Genomic DNA, 27,886 nt, shown 5'->3' on the forward strand with positions numbered 1-27,886 from the left:
TGCTTTTGTACATGAAATCCTACAACATTTCTTGATTGGAGTTTTTCTGATTACATGGATCATGTAATGGTGCAAACTGTGGCTGCACCAATCCTTAACATTCCTATTTCCTGCCACCCAAACCTCTCAAACTACATGACGGAACCTTTCCATGTGGTTTTTCTTTCCAAATGTAGTAAACACGATTTCCTATCTTGCACTCAATTTTGTTAACAAAATGAGACCAAATAGGTTTGGCTTTACTCCTTGAGTTCAACTTGTTAAGCTTTTCTCTAATCTCTATTAAGGAAGGTGATATATTGCCTAAAGTCCATAGAAGTGAAACATGAGGACGAGGATCCTGCAAATATGTGGAATTAGTTGGTGTTAATATCACAAGGTAATGATGATGAAATATATATTTACAATAGAATTGCCGGCTATATATTTCAAACGCAGAACTAGCGGAACACACCTCATAGAATGTTTGCAGGTTATGCAATATGAAGACTTCATTTACAAGAGATATTTGTTTGCATATCTGCAAAACACATCTCACATGTGTCAGAAAACCAATTGAAATATAACAATGAATATGACCTGAAGAAAACATTTTCACATTATCCAATCCTAAACCTGCACTAATCCTTTATCGGTAACTTCAGAACTAAGAAAGGCTCGGGTTTGATCGTCATTGACAAATATCTCCCAATAATCCAGCTCCAACCAATATCTATTAAACCAGTAACAAATAAATTATTAGAAACATAAATGGAGGTAGACATATGTTCATTCCCTCATTCAATATACTGAAATATATAACTGACCCTTTTTGGCAGTCAAATTTATTTTGAAGCATGGAAACTATTGAATCGATTTGATGTATAAGAACAGGCACAGTTCGGGAAAGACTTATATGATACTCTTTTGCCAGGCTCAAATTACATGGAGTCCTGCCATCTTGGCGCGAAAAACTTGGTGTATCAGACTCCACGAGCTGAAGTTCTGGTGCAATGGAAAAGGCTTCCTTTACAAAAGGTTCAAGTCGGGCCCTGGTAATAGATGATAGAAGAACTGTTCCCCTCCCCACCAAAATCCAAAACCAAAACATGAGAACAAGGAAAATCGAACACAAAAGTATGCACTGTAAGGTATTTCTCTTTCATCATCGAAATAAATATTTATTGGGTTAGTTTGCAAATAAACAATTTAATATGCAAGCTGCTCTTAGGAACCACTACATACATGTTTTCTAGTTTATTCCTTTCTTCCTCTCTCTTCTGTGTTAACATATTTACTTTCTACACTCTATCCTCACAATTATAATGCTATTCAGCACAAGCTCATCAAGAAGTCTTACACAATGTACATGACATGCCAGAATCGAAGAAAATGTATATACGAATTTGCGAGAAGAAAAAGGAACACGAATGACATAACAAGATTATGAAGCTTCAAACAGAAGTAGGTAAATGCATTTCATGAATATTTGCTTCTCAAAAAATAGCCAGATCACAAATAGGTACACACTAAAATGTGTTCAGAACATGCAAACATATTAATTTTCTCTTGTAAAGGAACATCTATACCCTGTTTTGGATTCTTTGCACTTGGATGGTCCTTCAATGTTCATGTGCCATGTAGTGGGCATGAAGAGTATCATAAACAGAAGTAGGTATGCCTTTCATGAATATTTGCTTCTCAAAAAATAGCTAGATCACAAATAGGCTTACTAAATGTGTCCAGAACATGAAAAACATAATATATTTCTCTTGCAAAGGAACATCAATGCCCTGTTTTGGTTCTTTGCACTTGATGATGGTCCTTCAGGACAAGATAACAGGCACAAGTAACAAACTGTAGAGAATGCACGCCTCACATATTTCTGACACACCAGGTGGGAAAATAATCACTGAATCACCATGGAGAATGCAAGCCTTGCATCCTTGATGCATGAAAGGTGGGAATATGGGCAAAATATTGAGAGGGATGAGTCATCATCATCAAAAGGCCTTTGACACCTGGATATGAGTTACAGTATGGAACTGCAACAGAGCTCATAAACAGATGTAGGTCTTTTCCAGGAAACGTTAAGAGACACAGATACTATGTTCTACAAAAAGAAAAAGATACATTAGTGCTCAGGGAGTAGGTTATCATGCATTAGATAATACCTGTGGGCATTGATCAGGAGCACAAAACTAGATGCTCAGCACATACATTGTTCCTATCTTAAAAACAGGGAATCCCATACAACTGGGATAATGCAGGACTACAATGGTTGGACATAGCTGTGCCAAATTGCATGGGTCCAAATCTTCACACTTTGAGCCATCGTTGAGGAAAGCAATTCAAGAAGGAAACTAATCTATTGCTGCTTTTGTAGAGTTCCCCAGCCATTGACAAAGCACCATGTGCAAGCCACGTGGAGAGTTTGCAGAACCTAGGGGTCCCTCAGGATAGGGGCTAAACATTAGGCTGATGAGATTATGTACATACCAGACTCACCATAGATTGTTAGCACTCCTCAACCTAGAGCTTCACAGAAAGCGGAAGTTACAAATACAAAAGCAGATAATAGGACTTGCACAGAGATTAGTCATAGACTTATTCGACCCTTCCAAGCCTTTCAACTACTGCTCCACAAAGGTTGGTTAGAGACCTCAACAATATGCATTGGGAACATGAAGTGAGTTCAAGGTGTGATTCTAGAGAGGCACAATCAGTCACTGAGATTTGCATATTATGCCACCCACATCCTACGGGGAGATTGAGAGGCATATATTACAGCTGGATGCAGTCCATCACTTGGTTTTGGTGCCTTCCTCTACGATTCACACATACTTAAGATGAAGAAGCAAATGACATAAATCATCTCAGGGTGATCTGCAGGATGCTGTGGCCTTATTGCTCTTGAGATGTATTACCATTCACTTCAGAACCTACAAGCAGGGTTGCGTTTTCATTTACTTACTGGATTATTTTGCAGCTTATAATATAACTTACAGAGTTTTATAAGATATCACGAATGTAATAGTTGTGGGTCTCAGAGGTAATTTGGCCTCTTTAAAGATGTTAATATAATATATATTTGCTTCTTTCATTTTGAATTCACAAGCTTCCTGCTAAGTGAGAGCAGAGACTAAATAGTGGACTATTGGGGTCTCACCTACTACTATAACATATCCATACATCACCACAGAAAGGCCCTGATACAACTATTTGCAACCATTACAACAACGAGCTGGGAGCTACATTGCAATTCTGAGGACTCCAAGAGAGGATAATATCCAGAGAAGCATTGGCGTCTGGTACGTATTCCTCACAATGGATTGGAACAACTTCCTCAGAATGTCCTCATCTTCTGAAAGTTGGTGGCATATGAGCGAGTCCCAAGAGCTTGTTACTCAGAGATAACTGCATAGTTGCATGGGCTTGCTGCTTGACTTGCAGGTCTTGAACACTACTATCTGTGCAGAACATAGTGGTAAGGCAGATGATCATTATGTTGGATGAACAAAGGACATGGGGTAGACCAGAATGGCCCATGGCAACAAGGACGGCCTTCTATAGAGACTACTTTACACTGATAACAGATAGTTTCCAATTTCCCGTGACACAAACACAACTCTCTCCCTGGCATAATTTTCACTCTTCAAAGTATAATAAGATAATATTGATCATTTCGATATTTATGAACTGATATGATTATAGCTAACATGTGATATCATACACACCTAAGATAGTTACATGATGTTTTTTTACATTGCTTCACATCTATGAAGCGTAAGTTTTGCGTAAGAAGAAGTCTTGCATACCTGGAATATAAACATGCAAAGCATAATTTCCATCAACATGTGGAAAGCTTCGAATCCTTCCACGATGAGGGTCATTCATCTGCAACAAACATGCTATTTATGCCAGATGAGTTAAACCTTTAAATTTTATTACAATTTACTTAAACATACACTACCAGATACAGGGTGTGGCACAACGGGCATTTGATTATGTATCAATTCAGGAAGATGGTATGATTAGGAGAAATCTCAACAGATAAGAGATTGATGGCCATACTTAATCTGTGAGTGTACATATGTAATCAACCACATCTTCCACACAAGATATCAAATTGATGGGTATTTAATTTCCAACAAAATGTGAATTTGTACTATGTATTCCCATTTCATAAGAACCCAAAGATCAAAGCATAGAACAATTCCATTACAGTCCAGCATTCTCCACTCTCTGTGAAAACATGTGTGAATGGCCTGAGACATTACCACCATGATCTGGGACATTCTTGAGTCACTGCATATAAGGCATTATGCAACCATGGATAAGACAACTCATGCCATGCTTCATTGAAGGACCAATCACACGCACACACACACTGCATATACCCCACCCCACACATTACCATTCACTTCACCAATGAAAAGATATACGCTCAGTTGAGGTTTATGAGGGGTCTTTGCCTCCTTCACATGTCCACACCCACCTTTACGGCACAAATAGCACGTTTCCTCCACAAATCAGCCATCAACTCCTTCCCACACACAAAGCACATGAAAAGTACTCCAATTGATGGTATGATGATAATTGCAAAGAGCTCAACTGCCTGTTAGGAGCCCAGAAAACATTAAGGGAAGCTAGACAACTAGTAAAGACTCCTATGCACCGCAAGAGAAGGGTCTTTGAAGAGGCACATGAGCTTGATCTCTGCCACCTGCTCATGATTTTGGAATCTAGGAATAGGAAATATATTTGATGAAAGAAAAGTAGAAGAAGATGATAAAGAAGAAGCAATGGAATAAAAGAGGCTTGGTCTATTCTTACCTTGTCCTCCCAACCTTAGGACATGCCTTTAAATACTAGCCCCCATGCATAAATGCTAGTATGCATGTCCCCCATAGTTCGGTGTTATGTGTCCACACCTATGCTCGAGGCTATCTCCGAATTGTCCCATGATACTTACGGTAGTGACATACCATCCCCCTTAAGGGATTGGTCACTATCCCCCTTCCAAAACTACCTCTCAGATTCCCACATAGCGGACAAAGGATGACCTTTCATAGAAACAGAAATTGATGGAAAGTATGATCTCTCAACTTCTTCTCTCAAATCTCTAGGATACAATCCTTCCCTGAGTCAACTATCGAAGGACTTGGCTATTCCACATTACCATCCATCATGCTATCTTCATCTAGTATACACTTCTTCATTCTATTAACAAGAAACACAAGATGAATAAGACTACCCCCTGACAAATCTAGCTTATAAGCAGCCTCTCCAATCTTCTCTGTGATCTTCCATGGACCATAAATATCCACGAACTTAATAGAGGAGCCAATATGGGCCATAATAACCAAAAAGTACACATCTTGTTGTCAAAACATGTCACTCTACTCATAGCAGATTGGATATTTTTTTTTGCCAATATCCAACTTGTCTCTCATATCCTTTAAATAATGCGAAGCAATTGCATTACAACTACTCAATCCTACTGAATATGGATAAGCTGACTAAACCCTGTAATTCAGCTAGAATGGGGAAAACTTGATCGCCAAATGTTTCCGTGAGTTATACACAAGCTAAAGCAATAAATAACTTCCCTAGTCTGTTTGACTGATTGACACATGCCAAACATATATTCCAACACTTGGTTAGTCATTTCTATTTGACCATCGATCTCAGGATGTTCTCCATTCGTAAACTTCAATATAGTGCCTAGTTTCAGAAACAAGCTAGTCCAGAACTTCTTGGTTCACGACAATAGTTTTGGGTAACCCATGAATATGGAATACACATTGAATGAATATAGATCGGCCACCTATGAAGCAATTGCTTTCTTTGCAGTGGCAAAAAAGTACGCCTTTTTGGTGAACGGGTCAACAACTAACACTGCATTTTGTTGACATTGAGTACAAGGCATACCCACAACGAAATCCATGTACACACTTGTCCACAGGCAAAATTTGCAACAAACAAGGATAATATACTCTTTCATACTTAGTGGTCTCCCAAGGAATGCATCAGAGACACATAGTCTAGCGCATCATAGTACGTACATGGTCCCCAATAGTAGCACTTTGTCATTTCTAGAGTTTTCTTCATGCCAGATGTCCAGCACATGAACTACTGTGACAATCCCTCATAACCTGGTTCCTACTACCGGGAACCTACAGTACACATATATTCCATTTCTCGAGAAACCCTCGCTCAATGGAGAACTTTGGGGCTAGTGGTGTAATGTTGCATATATTATGTGAGATTTGGAAGCTGCTATACATAGCTATCCTTGTACGACAAGATCATATAAGCATTCCACATTCCATTGTTATCATACATGTACCGTTTCTTGCATCTTTTCAGATGGTGCACAACCATGCACCTTCGTACATTTGATTTGTTTGATATGCCGATTTTGTAAAAATAGGCATTAACAATTCTCTCACTCTCACTCTCTCTCTCTAAATGTGCCAAAATTAGCCTCCTCGTGCATCATGAAAATTCTAATTCTCTTCAAAGGTGAAGAGATATTCGAACAGCCTTGTCTATATGTACCACTACTTACACGTAATAGCCAAGTTAAACCGAAAAAAATGAAGAAGAAGGAGAGAGTGTAGTGCGCCTTACAGGAGTTAGAAGCATTGAGGAGGTCACACGGAGGAGGAGGCAGAGAGGAGAAGGAGGAGGAGGAGGATGAAGCCTCAAGTGTCATGGAAGGTTTTGGCTTCTTCCGCTGGGGTGAGTCTGTGGAAGACGACGACGATTCCGAGTCGGAAGCCTTCCTCTTGAGCGAGTCTGCGATGGACGACGACTCAGAGTCGGATCCATAGATTAGCAAAGCATCCATGGATGGATGGAAACAGCAAATAGACCAAGACAGACAAAAGGCACAGACAGAGAAGGTGCCCCGGTGTCTCGCTATACAGAGAGCCTATATACATAGCTAGAGCTAAGCTGCCATGGGGCACACATAACAATCGGCAACGGTTCGGTTCGGTTCGAGAGGGTCCAAACCGAACTGTTTAACAAATTTTAAACCTGAACCAAGCCGAACCACGAAACTGTTAAACCGCGGTTTCGTGGTTTGCTTTTGGTTTTCAACATAGGTCAAAATTTTAAAATTTATAATACTTCATTATTTAAAATTTTTAAGATGTTCCTAAAAGGTGTGAGAATAAGGTCTAAAAATGAATAGATTGTTTAAAAGCCATTTTTAATTTTTAAAAAAAAAATAGAAAATAGAAAACCGTTAAACCGTTTAAACCACGGTTTCTGGTTATTAAAACCGAACCAAACCGTTAAGCTGCGATTTCACGGTTCGGTTTGTTGCCGATTGTTAGGCACACATTTTATCATAAAGGTGTGGTTTTTACACATTAGGGTGGACCCTTCTATAACTTGTCCCCAATCCCTCTTGATTTCTAACCCACAATGATTTGGACGTTTTTCTGCCTTGTTGAGAGAGAGATATGAGATATGAGATGAGGTGCCCATTGGGCCATAGCTGCTATGGTCATGTCGATTTTTCATGTCCATGTGGCGAAAAGTGATATTTGGTATGGCCGGGTTTACCTAAGATGTGTGAGCAAAAGTTGCATCAATCGTTTCCAAAGTCCTGGAAATGGAGGAGTCAAAGGTTTTCCAATACCGTATGCAATTTTTATTGGCGAGATGACAAAGCAAAATCCAATTTTCATGAGCTAAAATGAAATTGGTAATGCATAGTAGTTTATTAATAACAGATTTGCAGGCTTTTAATTTCCTCTTTAATAAATGTGGATGCATGAATTGCACATGACCAAGGAGCAATCTCTATTGTTGCAGCATGTCGAAAGGCTTTAAAATTTGTTCTAATACGTTTGTAAAGTTTAACTTCATCTCTCTCTCTCTAGGTCAAATTCTCTGCCCTGTTCACAATCAACGGCTTTCTCGAGTGGAATGCTCTTTGCATACAAGTTATAGATGGTTGTGTTAGTGATCTTCCTTCTTATCCAACAAACCTCTTATTTGAAGCATACGATGATGGTTTTCTACTCCTCATGCCTACCTCTAAGCTTATGGACATTGGCATTCATTTTTTGTCTCATGTCTATTGAGAAAAAGGAATTTAGAGAATAGATTGGAACAAGTGTTGGGTTCAGTATGCATAATCCATCATTGTACAACTATGAATACTTATACGGTATACCATTACACTACCTTACTGCATGTTTCGCACCTAGCAAGTTAATATTTAAAGGTATCTTTAGATGCACTCAATGACTATGTTTCACAAATCTTTGATTAATTTGAACAACTTGCTACCTATCCATTAAAGGAAGGATATGATTACAAAGAATATTTCAGTCAATTGAATGCATGAAATTCTTGTCATTTAGATGTTGAAACGAGTGTTTGAATCAAAATTCACTTTCATTGTGAATATTCAAGTTAAATTACATGTTCTTCAGTAATGATTGAAATCTATCAAGTATACATATGATGGTCCCACTTTGGACACATGTTTACTTTGGATTAAGAATGAAGTAACCTCCTTGCCTAAATTTCAAAGCATATGGGCTGTGTTTTATATCTAAAAGGAGTGGGAACCCTCTTTTTCATTTGTACTAAGGCTCAACTTCTTTCTCAACATTTTGGAAGTGTCACCCATTCTCTTTTACGCAACAATGTCTATTTCATTTGTAGAGTAACAATCTCGGTCATGAACTCTTTTCCTATCTCGCCAAAAGACTTTACATTTCATGATTGCGATCAACAACATCTTATAATAAAGGGTTCTCGTGATCTTCACAAATTTAGCTTTTACTCTAAGGTTCGTGACATATCTTTTCAAGCCTTTTATCTCGTCCTACGGGAGGAGAGTTTGCAAATTAGCAATTCGATTGAGCCAAAGCATTGCATTGGTTAGACGATTATTGGAGTACATTAGCACTATCCGATCCCGATAGACACACTAGAATGTCTCTAACATAGCGGTTAGATGCGAGGCAAAACCGATCCCATCCCATCCATGTCCGCAATGTTCAGGCATACATAGGCCATGGCAGGTGTGAGCATCACTCCACCCCATCCATCCATCCATTGTCTGTCCCTACATCATCCCTCCCTTCTCTTTTCTTCTCTTTATGTGTGTGATTACAGTTAGCAGGTAGGTTACTTGAAACACAAGTGATGTTCAAAACAGCAATGATAAGAATGAATTGAATACATCTGCACAAACATAGGGTAAGAGTAAGAATAAGAATAAGAGTGTGTGTGTGTGTATGTATGATTTCACCATATCCATGGCAGCTTATTTTTGCCAAGAGCAGTATCACATCACACTTGGCTTCCTGCATCTCCTTAGCATACTTCTCTTCTCTACTGCTGCTGTTCCTCCTCCTCCTCCTCCTTTCGCGGCTCGGTTGCGGTCCAAGTTCAGTACAACTACTGGAGTGCTGAGCAGCCCTAATCCTAATGACATGACAACGGCTAATGTGTGGCCTCAGCTTCGGCATCGGCATCGGCATCGGCATCGGCATCGGCATCGAGATGAGCTCATTATCAATGGAGATGAGCACATGATCCATGGAGATGAGGTCATGATTCATGGAGATGCGCCGATGATGGATATAGCAGCTGGGAATAGGCAGCGAAGGGAGGAGGTGGACGCCGAAATGTTGGACTATGCAATGAGGAGGTTGAGGCAGGAAGGGAGGGATGCAAAGACAGGGCAAGCATATGAGGTGAGATTGCCGAGGTGGACCGCACCCCCTCTGCGAGGGGGCCCGGGCCCGGGCCCGGTGAGGGCATGCCAAGTCATGCGGGCCGAGCCCGGGAGCCTCCGCAGGAGGGGCCTGCTCTTCAATGGCTTCACCATTGCCCAGGGTACTCAGGTCCATCAACAGGCAGTAGTACCACAAGAGCATGGGGTCACCACAAATATAACAGCACCTCATACCTTGGAAACTAGCCAGGTAAAAAAAACACAGATTGTTTGGCCACTAAAGCTTTTTTGCTTTTCTGTTTTATTGCTTTTGAGTACTGAATGCATCCCCTTCCAACATTAGCTAATGCTGCTTATTGTTAATCTCATCATTATCATCATCATCATCATCATTATCAGCAGCAGAAGCAGCAGTTTCTTTTGCTTATTTATCGCAGTCTCGACAACCATCTCGCTCTCGATTCCACCTTCTACCAGCTTCCTCCGGGCTACACATTCATTAGCCCCATCTTTGGCATCATCGGTTATACCTACTCTCAGCTCCTTCTCCTCAATAATACCAGTATAAGCACAGATAGCAGCAGTGCAGTGCTCACAAAGGTAGAACTCTCATCCACTTCCATGACCACTGTGGCCATTCTCCCCACCAATTCCTTTAACCTAACTAGTTCCCGTTCGCCGCCCTACAATGCGAGCCCCCCGGCTGTAACCCCTCTCTGTGCTTTCTTCCTGCCCAATGGCTCCTTCTATTTCTCTAACCTCTCACATCCTCCCAACATCTGCTCCTCCTTCATAGTCTCTGATACAGCTCTAGTCCTTCCGCCGCCTCCTTCTCCGGATATGGTAAACCTCCTCCGCCCCAAAACCTCCACTATTCATGCTTACCCTACTTCTTCTGCACCGAACACTACCACAATTCCCCCTAAGTTTGCACTAATCCTCGCCTTTGCGGGTGCTGTCGGGCTCGGGACACTCATGATGGCTGCTGCCATTTTGCTGGCTCGCGGCTGCGCCATGCCCAACACCACCAGGAATCTTCTCTCCAAATTATCACAACAATTGCCAGCAGCTCTTCATGATGAACCAAGTAGGATATCAGCCCAGATCACAGATCATGCCACTAATCTGCAGCATGATGAGATTTCGGCCACTACTAGTGGCTGCTTGACTTATGGTCTTGGCCATACTGTTATTCATCACGATGATCAGAACACCCAGCTCCTCTACGATAATTATAGCCATCATACCAGAGCTCCCTCTGTGCCTGCCCTCAGAACAAAGCCTTCATTGGAGGTGGGCAGCCTACATGCCATGGTTTTATCTTGACAACCATTACCATATATGTACCTATCTTCCCGAACAATACACTTAAAAACCCTAAACCCAATATTTGCAAGAACTCCCCCTTCACACAAATGCCCTGTATTATTTGCGAGAACCCTAAATCATGGTGTTGGGGCGATGCTGTTATTCATGATGATGATGATGATGATGTTGACACCCTGTTCCTCTACAATTGTAGTTACCATACCAGAGGCTCCCTCTTCTGTAAACGAAGCTCTCTTTGGGGGTGGGCAGCTTCCATGGCATGATTTCATCTTGACACTAAACTATATATCTATCTTCCATACAGATACCTTAAACCCTAAACCCTAAACCATATATTTGTAAGGACACTCATCCCCCTCCCCCAACACACACATAATAGTCACATCATTATTACAAATTTTACTTGAGGATGAACAATCTCAGCCAATATCGGAGGTCTCCTGCAAAAGAATGTTCCGATCGAGTCACATTCCCCCTCCCCTATCGGGCAACAGAATGTTTTGATCATCGTTTTTACTTGTGTATCATCGAATCGAGGCACATTGGCTCGCAGCGCAAGAACAATTTCTTAAAAGAAACACTGGGGATTAGGGGTTTCTCACCTTTAGGTTGTGTAATACTAATTTTTTATTTATAATACATTGGTATAATACTAATTTTTTTGTTTCGTAAGTTAATTTTTGTTCGCTATGTGAGTATGTTATTACGATTTGTTCCATGAGTGTCGATTGACGGAAGTTGATCATCACAATCCCAAGATAACAATCAACAGTAAAACATTGCAAAACTATGTGGTACTAGCTAGGACCTGCAAACTTGTTTGGGGGAAAAACATGCATAATCTCTGAGTCTCTTGTGGTTTGAGTATTTTATGTTTATCTTGTGTCCTTTTCTCAAGGCTGGTCATTGTGGTTAAGCACCCTTAATGCACTCTTCTCCTTATTCTCTTATTTTTCCCTTTGTCATTAGTTCGATCTAGAATATAACAGGTAAGGGTGAGGGAAATAACATTAGCCAGACGGAGGCAAGCTGAGTTGACATACCATGGCTCAAGCCGCCACATTGTGGACTCCTATTAGGAACCTAATGAAAAGAGTTTTTCAATCGTAAGCATGTATTCCACAACCCTCTCGATGCCAATGATTTCGATAAGAGCCAATATTTAGTTTCAAGAAGTAGGATGATATATGACATTTGCATGTTAGCTTGGATCTTCATAAGAAAACATACATTTTTAAACTTATTATAAGTGAGCTTGGTGATCCACCTCCCCATATTTTAAACCTAGTATAGAGATGAGCATTGGTGGCACCAAAATTTCAAAGAGGTTGTTGTGATGGACCAAGAACATCTTCGGTAGGCCTGTACATTGGCTCGGGATGGTTCGGGATGGTGTAAAACTACCATAGGCAATTGCAATGACGCTTGACATGGGAGAAATGCCCTTGGACAAAGGGGCAAAAGTAGGCCAATTGGGGAATGGTCATCCAATGAATTGAGGGGAATGATGAGTCCCTTACTTGACCCATGGTCACTAGTACAGAAGGGTCGACAAAATATTGTAACAAACCAACAAAACAATGCATTAATTTGACTTGCACATACGAATCCATGAGATGAGAACACACTTTTAAAACGTAGTACTAGAGCAACAATTAGCAAAATAATAAAATTGTGGTTGGATGGATTGAAGGGCAACATGATCATGAGATCACAACAAAGTTGTGCTCTGATTTGTTCTCTTCCTGTTAAGACCTCCAAGGCTTACTCTTTCCATGGCACATGCCCCTTCCTCTACCCCTCTCTGATTGTACATTGTACCTAATCTTTACCTACTTAATAATATATACACTCTCTATAATATGAAACATATGTGACCAGCGTTTGATATACAACGATTGTCGAATTCCATTCCTGCTCCATGGCACATATTCGCGAAATGGCGGTGTTTGTACAGTGATTCTGTTTTGGTGCAGTAAATTGACGTTTTACTCTCTGCGTTTAGGTCAATGGCAGCATTCGCTAAACCCTAGCGGAAGGTTTAGCGAAATTCAATAAAACCCTAAATCCTCTTAAAAGCATCTGGACTCTTAAGGCATCCCTAAGTAAGCATCCATTGATCGATTAAAAGTACCCATTCGGTAAATAACGGGCTATCTGTAAGTATGCTTCAACCGATTCGGTACTTAACGCATTATTTGTAAGTATGAATGACTGATTGATTGCCCATTCATCTCAAAACCAGCTGTTTGTAAGTATGCATTGATAAATGAATTGCCCTTTGGGAACAAAACCGGTTACTTGCACGTATGATTCAGCTGATTAATCGTCCATTGGGAGTTAAGTATGAAGCATCTATTCTATTTTTGTTAAAAAGAGGGATGCCCCATTCCGAGTTTGAATTATAATACATTTAGATTCCTGACCTTCTCATTATTCTGATTTGGTTATACATTTGATAATAATTTGTTTTGATAAAAGCCATTTTCAATACATGTAAATGCCATGTGTGGAATACTAGTACTCTGAAGTGCTATAGGCTAGGCAGCATTACTGAGTGGAAGCAGCTGAAACCATTGTGCAGTTGGGTTGTCCACACAAACTTTAGCACTACTACCCTGACTATCAATTCCATGGCCATAATTAGGGCTCAGGTCTTGGCTACAGACGCAGGGGCGGGTGACAATGTCCGGGGCGGCGCCTCCATCCAGACAGAGCAGCGTACCCCCGAACCGAGTGGCGAATTGCATGCTCTCGGTCGAGTTGTGCAGCCAGGTAGTGACATTGTTGGAAATGGCTATGGCTTCTTCTGTGAGCTGCCCACTGGTTCTAATTGTGCTCTCCAGCACCACCGGGAGCCCGTCTCCCCGTGCCGAGATCCACCAAATCAATCCGCCGCCATCTTCCGCTTCCATCCGCGGCGGCGGCGGCGCCAAAGAGATGTAGCCGCCTCTGCCGCCGGAGGAGGAGGAGGAGAATGGCGTGAAATTCCACTCGGAAACCTCGTGTTGCTGCGGTTGTCCGGAACTGGCCGTGCAGTCGTGGAGGAAGAGACCGCGGGCAGGCGCGATCTTGGCGTGAACACAGAGGCCCGTGGCGGCATTGAACAGGAGGAATCTGGGCGGCGCGGATCCAGAATCGCCACCGCCGCCGCCTCCGCCGCCATTGGAGGAGGAGGAGGATGTGAGGAGAGGCCTTTGGAGGGCCTGCAGGTGGCGGAGCAGCGAAGCATTCCGAGGCGCATCCCAGCCATGGTTGAAGAGGCCGAACATCTCATCGGCATCCACGACGCCTTCGCGGAGGTAGTAGCTTCCCTGCAGAGCCCAGACGGCCCAGTCGAGGTCTCCGGCCGCCAGGATCGAGAAGAAGCAAGGCAAGAATCGGGCGTCGCTGCCGCTCGTGCCCCTCTCGTTCACGCCGAACTCGCTCACGAACAGCGGCCCCGTGAAGCTGCGGTTGGGCTGCCGTAGGAACCCGGCGGCGCTCTGGATCTGCGCCGTGATCGTGGCGCACTTCCTGTTCACGTCCGTGTTGAGGTAGGAGTCACCGTTGGTGAAGGAGTAGCGATGGATCTCGTACACGAACTTGTGGCGGAGGCCGGGGCTCTCGGAGAGGGATCTGTTGGCCAAGAAGCGGAGGTTTTGGTCGTAGCTGAGGCCGCCGTGGATGACCAGGAGGCGGGGATTGGCGGCGTGGATGGCGTCGGCGCCCAACTGCATGTACCGGTACCAGTCGGCGGCGTTTTGGCGGTGGCCGCGCAGCTCGTTGCGGAGGCTCATGGCGACCACGTGAGGGGAGGCGCGGAAGCGATGGGCGACGGCGGAGAGGGCGGCGAGCCATTCGTGGGGGTCGAAGAAACGGTCGCCCCAGAAGCCGTTGCCGTCGTCTTGGGCGCAGCACCAGCCGGGGAGGGAGAGCTGGTTGTCGAGGATGAGGAGGAGGCCATGGCGGGCGAGCTCGGAGGCGACGGCGGAGAAGGCGTCGGTGGTGGAGAGGTGGAGGAGGTGGGGGTTGTGGGCGCGGAGGCCGGCGAGGGCGTGGTGGAGGCGGAGGGAGGAGAAGGTGGCGGCGACGGAGGGGTTGGAGAGGGAGGCGTTGGTGAACATGGAGGTGGCGTAGGTGAGGCGGACGCAGTTGAAGCCCCAGCGGGCGATGGTGGCGGCGATGGCGGCGAGGGGACGTCTGTGGAGGCCTTCCGCCAGCATGGGCGGCAGGTGGGAGGCCCAGTTCACGCACGCCAGCTTCACGCGCCGCCCGGTGGCACTATCCACGATCCAGTGGCCGCGGGTGGACAGCACCGGCGCCGCCGGTGGAGGCGGCGGCGATGCCACGGCGCTGCCGCCGGCCGCCTCTGCGGAGGTGGCGCAACTCGCATGAAGAAGAAAAGGAAGAAGAAGAAGGAGGAGGAGGAGGAGGTTATTCCTATTATGGTAAGGCGAAGCAGCCATTTTGGGAGGGAGGATTACTATATTTAGGGCAACCATGTTTTGAGTAAATTTATTAGTGAGTGTGAGGAGAGAAAGGTCTACGGTTCGAATCCTCAAACTTTTCACCAAACCCTCCTAACACCCCCCTTTACTAATCCACACACACACACACACACACTATTACATCTGCATTCCTTTTTCTTGACCAATTTATAAGCTCTTTAATGTCCTCCCTAATCCAAACACGCACACATGCGCACATATTCATCCCCAATCCTCACTTGTATCGAACAACTAGCTCTCTCTCTCTCTCATGGGCCAAATTTGGCCTTAGAAGACGTTAATATATCTTTCTTTCTTTCTTCTTTCTCTCTCTCACTTCCACACACACATCTCCTTTGCCACCCCTCAACTCATTCCTCCCTTCACACGACACACCAATGTAGCATAAGTAAAACATATAGATAAAGAGTCCCCTTTTGGCCTTGCCTCTCTTTTTTTACTTCACGGTTCCCAAATTAGGGGTAACATGCCGTCTCAAAACACGAGAACAACCCCCACGAGCCTTCTTGTGTGACACATTGCTTGCTCGGGAAGAAGAACAATAACAAAACTGTCACGGTTTCGATTACGTCGCATACGATACAAACCCTCGGATAATGTTGGTGGGGCTAAACTAAATTTCAAGGAGCCTTCGTCATGCATAAATGCACCATCCCCCGAATGTAGCTTTCAAAATATAATCATGTGATTGAAGTGATTAAAACTGGTCGCTCACAATTTTACCATGTTCTTTTGGAACGAAACTCGTTGTTCAGGCATTTCTGTCTGCAAATGAAGCCTTTCTATTTCTTTCAAAGGCTATATAAGAATGGAGATCTAATACCTCAAACTCTACGTTAAAGATTGAATTGTGTATATTGATGCCTTTAAGCAACTTAGAGAATTATGAGGGGCCTTGCCTAAACTTGTTGCTGATTGAATGTAAAGTTTCATGTGAAGCATTACCTTGGGCTTCAAATCAAAGCCTTATGCCAAGGTGCTTCGTCACAAAGAGTTAGGACGGGCCCTTCGATTGAAAGGAAAAGGAAACAACTCATTCCTTCAAATGCTTGGGGTGGGTGAAATCTTCTTTGAGAGGAATCCTCCAGTCTCCTCTAGGTTTTGGAGTTGAAGCAATATTTTTTAGAAAATGTTATTGTGTTGTTTCTAAGTACTAGTCATTGATGCATACATACACTTATGAGACATGTAAGTTTAAAAATTGTGGCCACCCTAGCTATCCTTTGTGTGTTCAGAAGCAACTCTACAAAAGAACAATAATTTTGGAAGGAATTAAAGACAACATGCTTTTGTACTAAGAGGCTTAACTCCCAATAAAGAATGCAATGTTTAGAAGAAACTAAAAAACCTAGTTATGTTGTGTTTAGAAGCATCATCAATAGTAAGAAATATTAATTTGTATAAGGAATTTAGGGAAAAATAACATGTGAAGAAATACTGATTTGTAAAAGGAATCTAGAGAAAAATAAGATGTGGATGTTAGAAGTATTACTACCAAACAAGTCTAATTGTAGAGAGGGCGGGAGAGAGTAGATTAGATATTTTATCCTCCATGATGAGGCCAAATTTGACCAAATGGAACCAAATCAACATGTAATCTTGACCTGTGGCCCCTCCCTAGAAGTGGTGGTTACTACTATGTAGTAAAAACTCTCAATTTGAAAATAATGCACACACATATGTGCTCACCCTTCTGGATGGAAATTTGAGTATGAGATTCACATTATCATATGCCCATCTAACAAGTCATCATATTTCTCGCCAATTACCTTATACGTTGAGCATGCAATACGTAAGTGATATTCATCCTTCACTAGGTTTTCTTTGCATACCGTGCATATATCTTCATGTTTCTGTGATGATGCCATGATGCTAGAGAGGGAGAGGGGGAGGGTTCCAACTTGCAATTAGCAATATAAAGGTCAAATGTTCAAAGAAAGATAAAGTTGATACATACGAGAAGGTCAACCATTCAACCCCTATGTTTTGTAGAGGCATATAGCAAAGTTAATAAAACCTTAACTTTGTGAAAACTAACTATAAAATGCAGAGGAAGACATGGACAATAAGTTTTATAGATGTTCGCGGATTGAAGCATCACAAAGAACATGCCCTCACTTGCAGTTCAACAACCTTATATGTAACATGTATCATCCCTCTATTCAAAAGGGATTGAATGAACTAAACTCCTTTCTAATAAGATACATTTGTAAAAACCATTTCTTTGCTTTCCCTTCTATAAGTTTACTTCACATAAATTGTCATATATTGAACTTAATTCGCTATGAATAATAACTCTTTTTTATGTGTTTCTAATCAGGATATATAAACTTAGCTTTGTTGATATCTATCATGTATTAATTGAGCTGTTATAAATACAATTACTAGAAACTGATGTCTTCCTCAAAAACCACGTGTATTTATCCGATGTTGTAGGTGGCGGATTTATCAGCCACCACGTTGGTTGTTCCCTCCGAGTGTACCTAACATATAGATGGGTGCTGCCACGTGAAGAGATTGGAGGATGTCTATGCTGAATTTGAGTTTTATGAGGCTCACGTTGAGGGTATGCGGCCGAGTAATTCTATGCTCGGCAGATGATGTGGTGATTAGGGGTTTTTTGTTGATTCCTTTATACATGTTGTTTTCTTTTTCGCCATGCAAGTTGGCTTGTAAGATGTATATTATAATATGTACATACATTGTCTTAACTAATGGAAGTAGTTTTTTTTGGACAAAGAAAAGCCCACATGTGTTAGATCTCAATATGCCCATAATATACATATAGGTCTAACAATTGAACTCAAATAGCTTCATTTCATCCTTTTCTCAACATAATATCGAACAAGACCACACCATGTAAGACAAAAAAGAATCATAGGTTATCCTACTATTGTTTTGAATTCACTTCCCTTAGAGAAAGGCATATAAATTTACATTTCTTTGACTTCATCCATTTCGTAGCATCACAACATTGTTTTAGAACTTAATATGCAAAGCTATGATAATTGTTTAATTGTTGTATCCTCAATGGATGCAAGGCCTTTTCGTTTGGAATATCAAGTTAATATGCATTCCTTACTACAAATATTTTGGGTTATCAAAGATATCTACATGCATAAGCAAAAGGAGATTACTATCACATTATGAAATATTGCTCCTTAGACCATGAGTGATCCAAGCCTCAAGGTGAGGATGGCATTAGCTTGCAATATATCGAAACTGAATTCTAAAGTTGGTCAAAGCAATCTCTCACTTGTAAGGGGGCTTGAAAGTCTGATAATACAATGGAAAATGCGCCTAACTCATTAAAGATTCTTGACCTCAATGCAACAACACAACCAACAATAGAAGCTATGGCTATGAATCAATTGATTTCATTACAACACACCATTAACAATCTAGGGGAAGAGTTGCAAGAATTCATGATAGAAAATGGAAAATTCAAGGTTTTTGCTTGAGATGCAATCCACACAACTCACACAACATAAGAACGAGGTGAAACAATGTAAGCAAGCGTGTGTGGGCGTAAATAGAATACTCATTGAAAGAGGATAAGTAAAATGAAGAATGTAAGCCCCGTAATGTCATGGGCTAATGTATGCATAAGACAAATTTGTCATCTTTTTATCACCCCATTATGCAAACACAAATTGAAAGCAAAGGTGAGAAAATCTGAGCACATTGTCATTGACGAGATCCAAGAGGAGAATATGCGAACACCTACGTCACTTAGAAATGCCATTGGGGAGTTCTTATACATGCTATGACATGCCAAGAGTGAATGTTTATGGGGCACATTAGAGTCCAGAAACAAGGTGCTTGTCACTCAAGAAAAAGGCCTATTGTATGCACAATGGTTGACAAAACAAAGAGAGATAGAAATTATTTGGATCTACCTAAAAGGTACACAATGCATCGTGTTAAAGGACATAACCTTCTCTCTTTTTGTCTCTCTCATCCACTCTAACCACATTGACAGCTAGCTATCGTGACACATTCACATTATAATACCCACGCAATGACAATGGTAATAATGTACAAAGAACCTACACCAAAGTTAGTGACACCTAACCTTGAGCAAAACTGAAAAACGTTTGCACAAAACAGGAAACTAAAGAGAATGAAATCATTGATTTGAGGAAGAATACAATATTAAGAGCATAGGGATGATTCACAAAAATATTATATTGTTATCCCCTCTTCGGCACATTTTGTTTGAATGATCAACCCATTGAACTATGCATGATGTTGATTTCTATATATTTTAAAATTCCACTTGTAAGTAGAGGGAGGGGGGTTCCAATTTCACAACTATCTGTTTCTTTTAGTTAGTGTTTAGGGTGTAAGAGTTCTGAAAGTATAGACTCGTTAACAGGATTGTCATGGAATACGTTTCCTTTCCACGAGGGCCAGCAAGAGTTAGCAGCCATGAAACTGTTTTCTTTCCAGTGAGTTCAGTTGAATTTCATGATAATCTAATCCAGCTGTTAGGTTGGTATGCTTAAAAAACAATATCATTTTACACGAACCAAGTAATCATAATTTTCACCGATTAAACTAAACTATATATATCTGTAATTGAATCATCACTTTCAACAAAAGTTTTGCCATATATATACATACATATATATAGATAAATATTGTTCAAGTTCCAAACTAAAATAAAACAACACAACAAACAATACCTTCTTCAGAGACATGCTTAAAATTATCCTCATTCAGGTAGGTTTATGTACATGCTTCTATTTTACATCGGTGCACATCAAGTGCCTTGTTCTGAAATAATAATAGGATTTATACCCAGCCATGTAGCATATGATCTACGCAATCACACTAACATATCCAGACCTGTATGGTACTCACCTGAATTGAGGTATTTGTATAGTTATGAGCAGCCAGTGTACAATATGAATAAACTGAATGTGGAATCAAAGTTTATTATTATTTGGCATATTTTGGAGCTGGATAAGGTGGAAGCCCTGTGATCCTCCTGTCCTCCACAGGAGCACCAACTGTAAAATGATACAGGCTCTGGAACTCCTTTCCCGTCAATCCAAGAATATCATGAACTGCAGAATCATAAGAGAACACATACTGTTTACACACAGAAGAAACCAGAAAATGAAAAGCACACAATTGCATATGTGAGAAGAAGACAAGACACCTGGATCATCAAAATAACATCCTATGCCTGTGGCAGCAATGCCGACAGCATGAGCCTCAAGGTATAGCAGCTGTCCAAGTACTCCACACTCCCAAAACAACCGAGGATACATCCATGCGCCCCTGTCGTTCAATACCTCAAACCTTGCTATCATCCCCAGACTAAAGCAACCGAAGGCTGCTATTTCCTGGGAGTTATGACTTATGTTAGAACCATTCACTTCAAAATGTGCGACGGCAAAGATATTCATTACATAAAGACGGGCAAAACCACAACAAAGACCTGATGGCATGAAAGTTGCATTGCTAGGTTCTCGCAATTGCCTTCAACTAGTTGATAAAGAGGCAAATTCTCTGGGCATCCATCAGGTTTCTCCCACATGAAGTCATGCCTTAGTGACTTCCTGATCTTTGGCTCGTGTTCTGAGTTTCTAACAAGGATATATAAACCTTTGGAAAGATCCTTTACTTTATGCACAAAGATGGCCATGTGTACCTCTGCCTTCCAAGGTAGGATCCTGAATGGAATCTGTGCAGTTTCTCCCTGAAGTTTCTCGTTAGGACCAGATGGCAATGTCTTCAACATGATCTGATAGAAAGCTTCGGCAGACATGACATGCGTTTCATCCATATTTACTGCACTACGTCTCTTAATAATAACATGGCGCAGAGTGTGAGATGGCTTGTAGATACCATTAAATAATCCTGTTTGTGGTGGTATGACCTTTGTAGACACAAGAGAGGGTGCTGTAGCTTTCTTCGCAGCTGAGGCAGCATTGTCGATGATATCCCACCACATGTGGTCTTTGCTCAGACGATTAGGCTGCCCAGCCCATGTAACTTGGGACATTCTGGGGCCAAGGGTTTGCACAAGAGGCAGAGATGGGATGATGGCATTCCTTATCCCACAATGTCCAGATTCTGTGGTGATAGGAAAACAAGCAACCAAGCAGTCCGCATGCTCTTGTTCAAGCTGAGGATATGTCCCTTTTCTAGGCGAGCCCTTTGGGATGGTTTCACGCTCATAGACTCCGAGTATGCGATCAAGGTCTTCATTGCCCCACCCATCCAAGAGTATAGCATCCCATCCGAACCCAGCTCCAGCCATGGAGATTGCCCCAAGGGCGTGGCCTATGTCATGGTTACAGTACCTGAAAGCCCTTTCCCCATATTTCCAAGACTCTCGCCAGAATATGGATGTCAATCCGAGGAACAACACACCATCAGGGAGGTCTTTGCTCATGTCCACCCACAGATGGTCTGGAATCTCACATCTGATCTCGAGGGCATGCTCTCTAGGGTAATAATGGGCAATAAAGGGCTTGTCAGATATACCTGTAATGGCGCTTCCGATAAGATATACTTCGGTTGGATGCAGATTTCCACTGCTAGGGTTCACCCGCAGAGACCACGTTGACATCCCCGCTTTCTTCCATGCTGAAAGGGAGAAACTGTCGTAGAGAAGTCGGGAAATGGTCTCTTTTGAAGGAGGGGAAGCGTTCCCTTGGAAGTTGGAGAATGCATCAGAATAGGGCATATCCTCAGAGCCGTGGTTTTCCGGAGGGAAATGAAGCAGAGGAACCCTCTGAGCTCCATCATAGTGCCGAAATGGGGCTGGCTGATTCGCCCAGTCGAGACCATGGGGGCCATCTGCATATTTGCGAAAGGAATGCTTCGTCTTGTCGTGGTAGAATTTTAGGGTTTCGATGGCGGGGGCGTGCAGGGGAGGAGGATCCAGAAGAGGGGCCTGGGGGTGTGCGGAATTGGAGAGGCTGCAAGAGAAGGGAGAGATGGAGGAAGAGAAAGAAGAAGCCATAGCAGAAGCAGAAGCAGCCCTCTGCGGATTGATGGTATGCAGGAGGAGGAGATGGCGATGGTGATGGTGGTGCAACAGAGTAGGGGTCTTCCTGCCACTATGGCCGAAAGTCTTCAGAAGCTGCACAACCATCTCTCATCACATTCTCTCTCTTTCAGAAAGAAGAAGAAGAAGAAGAAAGGATACTAATGGTATGAAGTATGTATGAAAGAGGCGAGAGATTTCGGTTTCGAACCCACGACGTGTTGCTTCCGGTACACAAGTATATTGAGGGAGAGTGGGGATCCAAATCCAATTTGATAATGTGAAAAGGCCCATTGGAACTAACATGGAGGAATGAATGAATGGTTTAGCCATAAAGTGTCCACGACGGACATCAAGTGAGCGTGTTGCCCGTCACAATGTGTTTGTCTCTCTCTCTCTCTCTCGGCTTACATCCATACCATGCCATCCATCGCCTCTCTTCTACTCTTGCTTTGAAACATATCAATTCTCTCGCTCAAAGAATAACCAATCTTCCGCCATTTGCCGACACCCCCAAGGCTTTATCTCCTCCAAGTTAGCAGTCAGAATTGAACTGTGAAATTGCGTCTTAATGGCTTAACGGTTCTGTTCGGGTTCATGTTTTTGTAAATGGTTTGGTTTCGGCTTGGGCATTTAATGATTCAGTTCGGGTTCATGTTTTTGTAAACGGTTTGGTTTCGGCTTGGGCATTTAATGATTCAGTTTGGGTTCAGGTTTTTATAAACGGTTTGGTTTCAGCTTGGGTGTTTAATGGTTTGGTTCGGCTTCAGGTTTCTTTAAACAATTTGGTTTTCGTTTGGGTAGGTTTTTGTAAACGATTCAGTTTCAATTTCGGTTTTTAATGGTTCTGTTCAGGTTCAAGTTTTTTGTAAATAGTTCGGTTTCGGTTTGGGGTTTTAATGGTTTAGTTCGAGCCTTTATTGGTTTTCGGTTTAAACAATTTCAAACCGTGGTTTGAAGGGTTTGATGGTTTAGGATTGGCACTCGATAATTTTCTTGAATATTATTTTTAACATTTTAGGCCTAATTTTGATCTTTTAAGAAAAACCTTTAAATTAGAAAATTTAAAAAAATTTAAATTAAAATGCGAAATTTTGAATTTTGGCCTATAACTTGAAAACCAAAACCAAACCACGAAAACCATAATTTTAACGGTTTTAAGGTTTAAAGGTTTGGAAATCTTTAAAACCATTTGGTTCCAACTTGAATTTTTTGTAACTGATGTTTCCGTGGGTCCAATTTCTAAAAATGCAGTCATGAACAAGAGAAAGATTTCTACGATCATGACAGATCAGTGCAAACTGCTGAACTTGTCCCAAGCTGATGCAATAAATGGAAACAGCCATCTCAAAACTAGCAAGTAATTGCCGGTAATAACATACAAACAGTAGAGCATTTTTTTCAGGTCGTGCGTGTATAGATATTCTTTTCTGTTCCATGAACGGCAAAAGTGCCTTAAAATACTTGATGTAGGATTGTACATGAACTGCTTGTGAAGTTTCTCGCATCCTAGTCTTAGTATCAACCTGTACAAAACTATTTGATCACAATCATGTAATGAAGAATTTATTGGCATACATTCTTGTTGGTGTTGAAGCTGTCTTTATCGTGTTACTGCTGATGTTGAGAAAATGAGTGTATACCCCCATACATAACACATGGATTCGATGCCGCCATTCAATACTATGCTAGAAAACAGATTCATAAATAGGAATGATTCTGTCTACCCAATGATATCGGTTTGATATGTTTAGGGTTTCGGTTTGCTGTATAATTTCTTGAGCATGATTAGTGTTGGATGCATATTATTAAGGAGATATTTGCAAATCTCTTAAAGGCAAATTTCTTTTTCAAATTCTCAAAAGCTTTGGTTTCTTTTGTAGCTATCCCTTGATTAAGACATTATAATCATTTCACTCGGGCAACATTAAATTGTATGGTAAGATAATTGGAAAACTTGCTTATACTTCGTGCTTCCTGAGCTGCAGCCACAATATGCTTTACAAATATTTACTGATAGCCGAATATCAAGCTAATGTGCTATTTAGCTGAAGGGTAGTAAAATAATTGGAAAACTTGCTTATACTTCGTGCTGCCTGAGCTGCAGCCACAATATGCTTTACAAATATTTACTTATATTCACAATATGATAATGTGCTATTTAGCTGAAGGGTATTTGGGAAGAATTAATCGATGTAAATTTCTCTCATCAATGGGTTCTTAAAGAGTATATTTTCAAAATTATAGGGGAAGATAGAAATTTTTGTAGTTATTGTAGTCTTGGACACTTCAAACTGTATTACCCTTCCATTAAGGTTGCTTTGCCATTTCCATGTTACTATTCTTGCAGTCTTCAATAAAGCAGGGATAGTTTCACTATTCTTTTTCATTGGGCCCTCATTAATGGTGTTTTACCCTGCTCCTGACTTTGTTTGTATGTCTCTGTACTAAACATGAAGCACCTATTCTAACTGTCTTCAAATTGATCTCGCCATTCAAGATGTGCCATGGATTTCCCTTTGCACTATTCCTTGTTTTTCCGTTGACAATATCGCCCCCAGTTATGAAGTGGGGGTTTGACTATCATGATGTCTTATCAAGATCCCTGAACGAAAAATGAATGTTGTGGCCCTTGGTTCATCTCAGGAAGGGAATAGGATGACAGGTCCTGTGGGAATTGCATTTTTAAATGTTGCAGTGGTTCACGCACCATATTTAACTCAAACAGCTGGCATTAATCTCCTGGTTCCCATATGTATAATGACTTCCACATGAATTTCAGGGACGCGCTGCAGCAGAACAATGTCTCCTCACCTTGCCTTGAATGGCATCCATTCCACTTCCATTAGATGAGAGGTCTTATGGGAACTGCATTTTTAAACATTGCGGTGGTTCTCGCACCACATTTAACTCAAACAGCTGGCATTACTCTTCAGGAAACCCGCAGGTAGTTCCCGTATGTATAATGATCTCCATGTGAATTTGAGGGAAGTGCCGTAGCAGAGCAATGTCACCTCATCTCACATTGGAGTGCTTCCATTCCAGTTCTGGAGTTCACTATCCATATGGCATGATGCAATTGTGCAACCTATTCTGTACCAAGCTAAGATCACAAACCCAGGAACTCTGGGCAATTCATGAGTTGCTCGGTGCCTTGTGTACATTGATTCCCAATTCTCAGAGCTTTGATCTTCTCTAGATCCTCCAACATACCAGCAGTGCTACAGATATTATCCATGCAGACATAAGGCCAAGCAAACTTTTCATCCAACCGTACTGCATGTTCAAAGGCCAAGCTTGCAAGTTCCAAATTCCCCCATTTTTGACATGCACTCAGTAAAGCAAGCCATGCAGGAAGATGATCAGTTGGTGGCATCTGTTTTATCAGTTCCACCAACTTGTCAAAGTGCCCTGAACAACCAAAGAGGTTTATCATGCAAGTGTAGTGCTCCGGATTTGGGAAGATGCCATATCTTGTGGTCATAAACTCAAAGTACATCTGACCATCGGTCACTAAACCTGAGGAGCTGCATGCAGTAAGCACAACCATAAATGTTACGAGAGTTGGCTCTATACCATCCCTAATCATTTCCTTAAATATGCCATGAACTCTCGAATGCTCACCAAGTTGGGCATATCCAGTGATGAGTGCATTCCAAGTTACTACATTCCGAACTTGAATTTGATCAAAAACTTCTTTTGCTCTTTGAATTAACCCACATTTAGCATACATATCCACCAATGCAGTACCAAGAGTAGTATCTTCAACTAGAAAACCTCCTCTAACAATCTCAGAATGTATCTCTTTGCCTCTCTCACCTGCTCCTATGCTACTACTAGCTTTTAGTGTACAAAGCAAGGTCACTGCATCTGGTGAGACACCCTCATCTTGCATCTTTTTGAAATAGTTCAATGCTTTTTCACCATGCCCTTGCTCACAGAATTCAGAAATTAATGCATTCCAAGAGACCACATCCCGGGCAGGAAGTCCATCAAACACTTGTTGTGCCTTTACAAGTTCACCACACTTTGCATACATTTCAACCAACGCAGATCCAACCATGCTATTCGTTTGCAATACTCCTATCTCAATCATGCTATGTATTTCCTTTCCCTTTTGAGTGACACATAAGCTGCCACAGGCCTTGAGAATACACGAAAATGTCACGACATCTGGAGGAAAAGCCTCACATTGCATCCGTGCAAAACAGCATAATGCTTCTATCTCATGCCCCTGTTGACAATATCCTGAAATCAGAATGTTCCAAGTTACAGCATCCCGAATGTGATGTTGATCAAAAACTTCTTGTGCCTTTAGGACAGCATGGAATTTCCCATACATATCCATCAATGCATTTCCAAGAATGATATCCTTTCCCAACAATCCTCCTCTTAGTATCTCTGCATGTATTTCTTTGGCCTTCTCAGAAGCACCTATGCTCCCACAGGCTTTCAATATGCAAGAAAACGTCACCGCATCAGGAACAAGGCCTTTGTGTTGCATATGTTCATAACACTTGAGTGCTTCATCACCATGCCCATTTTCAGCATATCCTGAAATGAGTGCAGTCCATAAGACTAAGCTTGGATCATGGAGGTTGTCAAAAACTTTTCTTGCTTCTTCGATTGCTCCACATTTGGCATACATATCTACCAATGCAGTGCCAAGTAAATCACTAGATTCTCCCAAAATGCCCTCTTTCACAATCTCAGAATGGATTTCGTTGCCCTTCTCAACTGCTCCTATGCTGCCACAAGCTTTCAAGGTGCACACAAAGGTTACCTCATTTGGAAGGAGGCCCTCATATTGCATTTCTTCAAAACATTTCACAGATACCTTGCCAATCCCATATTTAGCGTATCCTGCAATTAGAGCAGTCCAGGAAACTACATTCCTGACTGGAAGCTCATCAAAAACTTGTTGCGCCTTTACAAGTGACCCACATTTAGTGTACATATGAACTAAGGTATTACCTACAGAAATGTTCTTTTTAAGCAATCCCCTCTTAACAATTTCTGTGTATATTCTGGTTCCTTTGTCCAAATCCCTTTCTCTGGAACAGGCCTTGATGGAGAGCAAAAGAGCAACATGTTCTTCGAACTTGGCTGCCTTCCTACCTTTACTGCGGGGAATAGGAGGGTTCCTCTCCTCTCCACAGAAGATCGCCATACGACTCAACAACATCTCTGTTTCAACAATATCTCTGTTTCAGCGACGTGCCCATCCATTACATACATACATATTCCATGTGCTAATTTAGATGTAATCCTCCATAGCTAGCCCCTGATGAGATCAAACTAATGTCAGAATTAACTTACTCTATATTATGTTTTCAGATCAGATAAACATGAAGATATACAGGACAG

The 27,886-nt window shown here is 41.8% G+C and overlaps 5 protein-coding genes across 6 annotated transcripts; 1 reads left to right on the forward strand and 4 right to left on the reverse strand.

The window, feature by feature from the left end:
• Positions 1 to 63: 63 nt before the first annotated feature.
• LOC147850418 (uncharacterized) lies at positions 64 to 6,838 on the reverse strand. 2 transcript variants are annotated; one of them, XM_087336397.1, is made up of 6 exons: positions 6,616 to 6,838; positions 3,798 to 3,890; positions 807 to 1,053; positions 616 to 712; positions 455 to 520; positions 64 to 340 (listed from the first exon to the last, which is right to left on the reverse strand). In XM_087336397.1, exons 1-6 carry the CDS (start codon positions 6,833 to 6,835, stop codon positions 104 to 106), a joined length of 960 nt encoding a protein of 319 aa, XP_087192523.1. In that variant the 5' UTR covers positions 6,836 to 6,838; the 3' UTR covers positions 64 to 103. The 2 variants fall into 2 exon arrangements, with proteins under 2 accessions (XP_087192523.1, XP_087192524.1); XM_087336398.1 differs by having other exon boundaries at positions 3,798 to 3,876; positions 6,616 to 6,773.
• Positions 6,839 to 9,037: 2,199 nt separating this feature from the next.
• LOC147850419 (uncharacterized) lies at positions 9,038 to 11,031 on the forward strand. Its single transcript, XM_087336389.1, has 2 exons — positions 9,038 to 9,899; positions 10,097 to 11,031. The coding sequence occupies exons 1-2, from the start codon at positions 9,252 to 9,254 to the stop codon at positions 11,018 to 11,020; spliced, it is 1,572 nt and encodes a 523-aa protein (XP_087192515.1). The 5' UTR covers positions 9,038 to 9,251; the 3' UTR covers positions 11,021 to 11,031.
• A 2,361-nt stretch (positions 11,032 to 13,392) lies between these two features.
• Positions 13,393 to 15,364, reverse strand: LOC147850420 (glycosyl hydrolase 5 family protein-like). Its single transcript, XM_087336393.1, has one exon. The coding sequence runs from the start codon at positions 15,226 to 15,228 to the stop codon at positions 13,564 to 13,566; it is 1,665 nt and encodes a 554-aa protein (XP_087192519.1). The 5' UTR covers positions 15,229 to 15,364; the 3' UTR covers positions 13,393 to 13,563.
• Positions 15,365 to 20,201: 4,837 nt separating this feature from the next.
• LOC147850421 (uncharacterized) lies at positions 20,202 to 22,659 on the reverse strand. The gene is made up of 3 exons (XM_087336388.1): positions 20,963 to 22,659; positions 20,681 to 20,867; positions 20,202 to 20,585 (listed from the first exon to the last, which is right to left on the reverse strand). The coding sequence occupies exons 1-3, from the start codon at positions 22,625 to 22,627 to the stop codon at positions 20,458 to 20,460; spliced, it is 1,980 nt and encodes a 659-aa protein (XP_087192514.1). The 5' UTR covers positions 22,628 to 22,659; the 3' UTR covers positions 20,202 to 20,457.
• A 2,170-nt stretch (positions 22,660 to 24,829) lies between these two features.
• LOC147850422 (pentatricopeptide repeat-containing protein At2g33680-like) lies at positions 24,830 to 27,823 on the reverse strand. The gene has a single exon (XM_087336386.1). The coding sequence runs from the start codon at positions 27,702 to 27,704 to the stop codon at positions 25,629 to 25,631; it is 2,076 nt and encodes a 691-aa protein (XP_087192512.1). The 5' UTR covers positions 27,705 to 27,823; the 3' UTR covers positions 24,830 to 25,628.
• Between the last annotated feature and the right edge of the window lie 63 nt (positions 27,824 to 27,886).

Source organism: Azolla caroliniana, unplaced genomic scaffold (genome assembly GCF_043228905.1).
Source record: "Azolla caroliniana isolate FFs.n. ecotype wild unplaced genomic scaffold, voAzoCaro1.0.p SCAF_21, whole genome shotgun sequence".
NCBI classification, from domain to species: domain Eukaryota; kingdom Viridiplantae; phylum Streptophyta; class Polypodiopsida; order Salviniales; family Salviniaceae; genus Azolla; species Azolla caroliniana.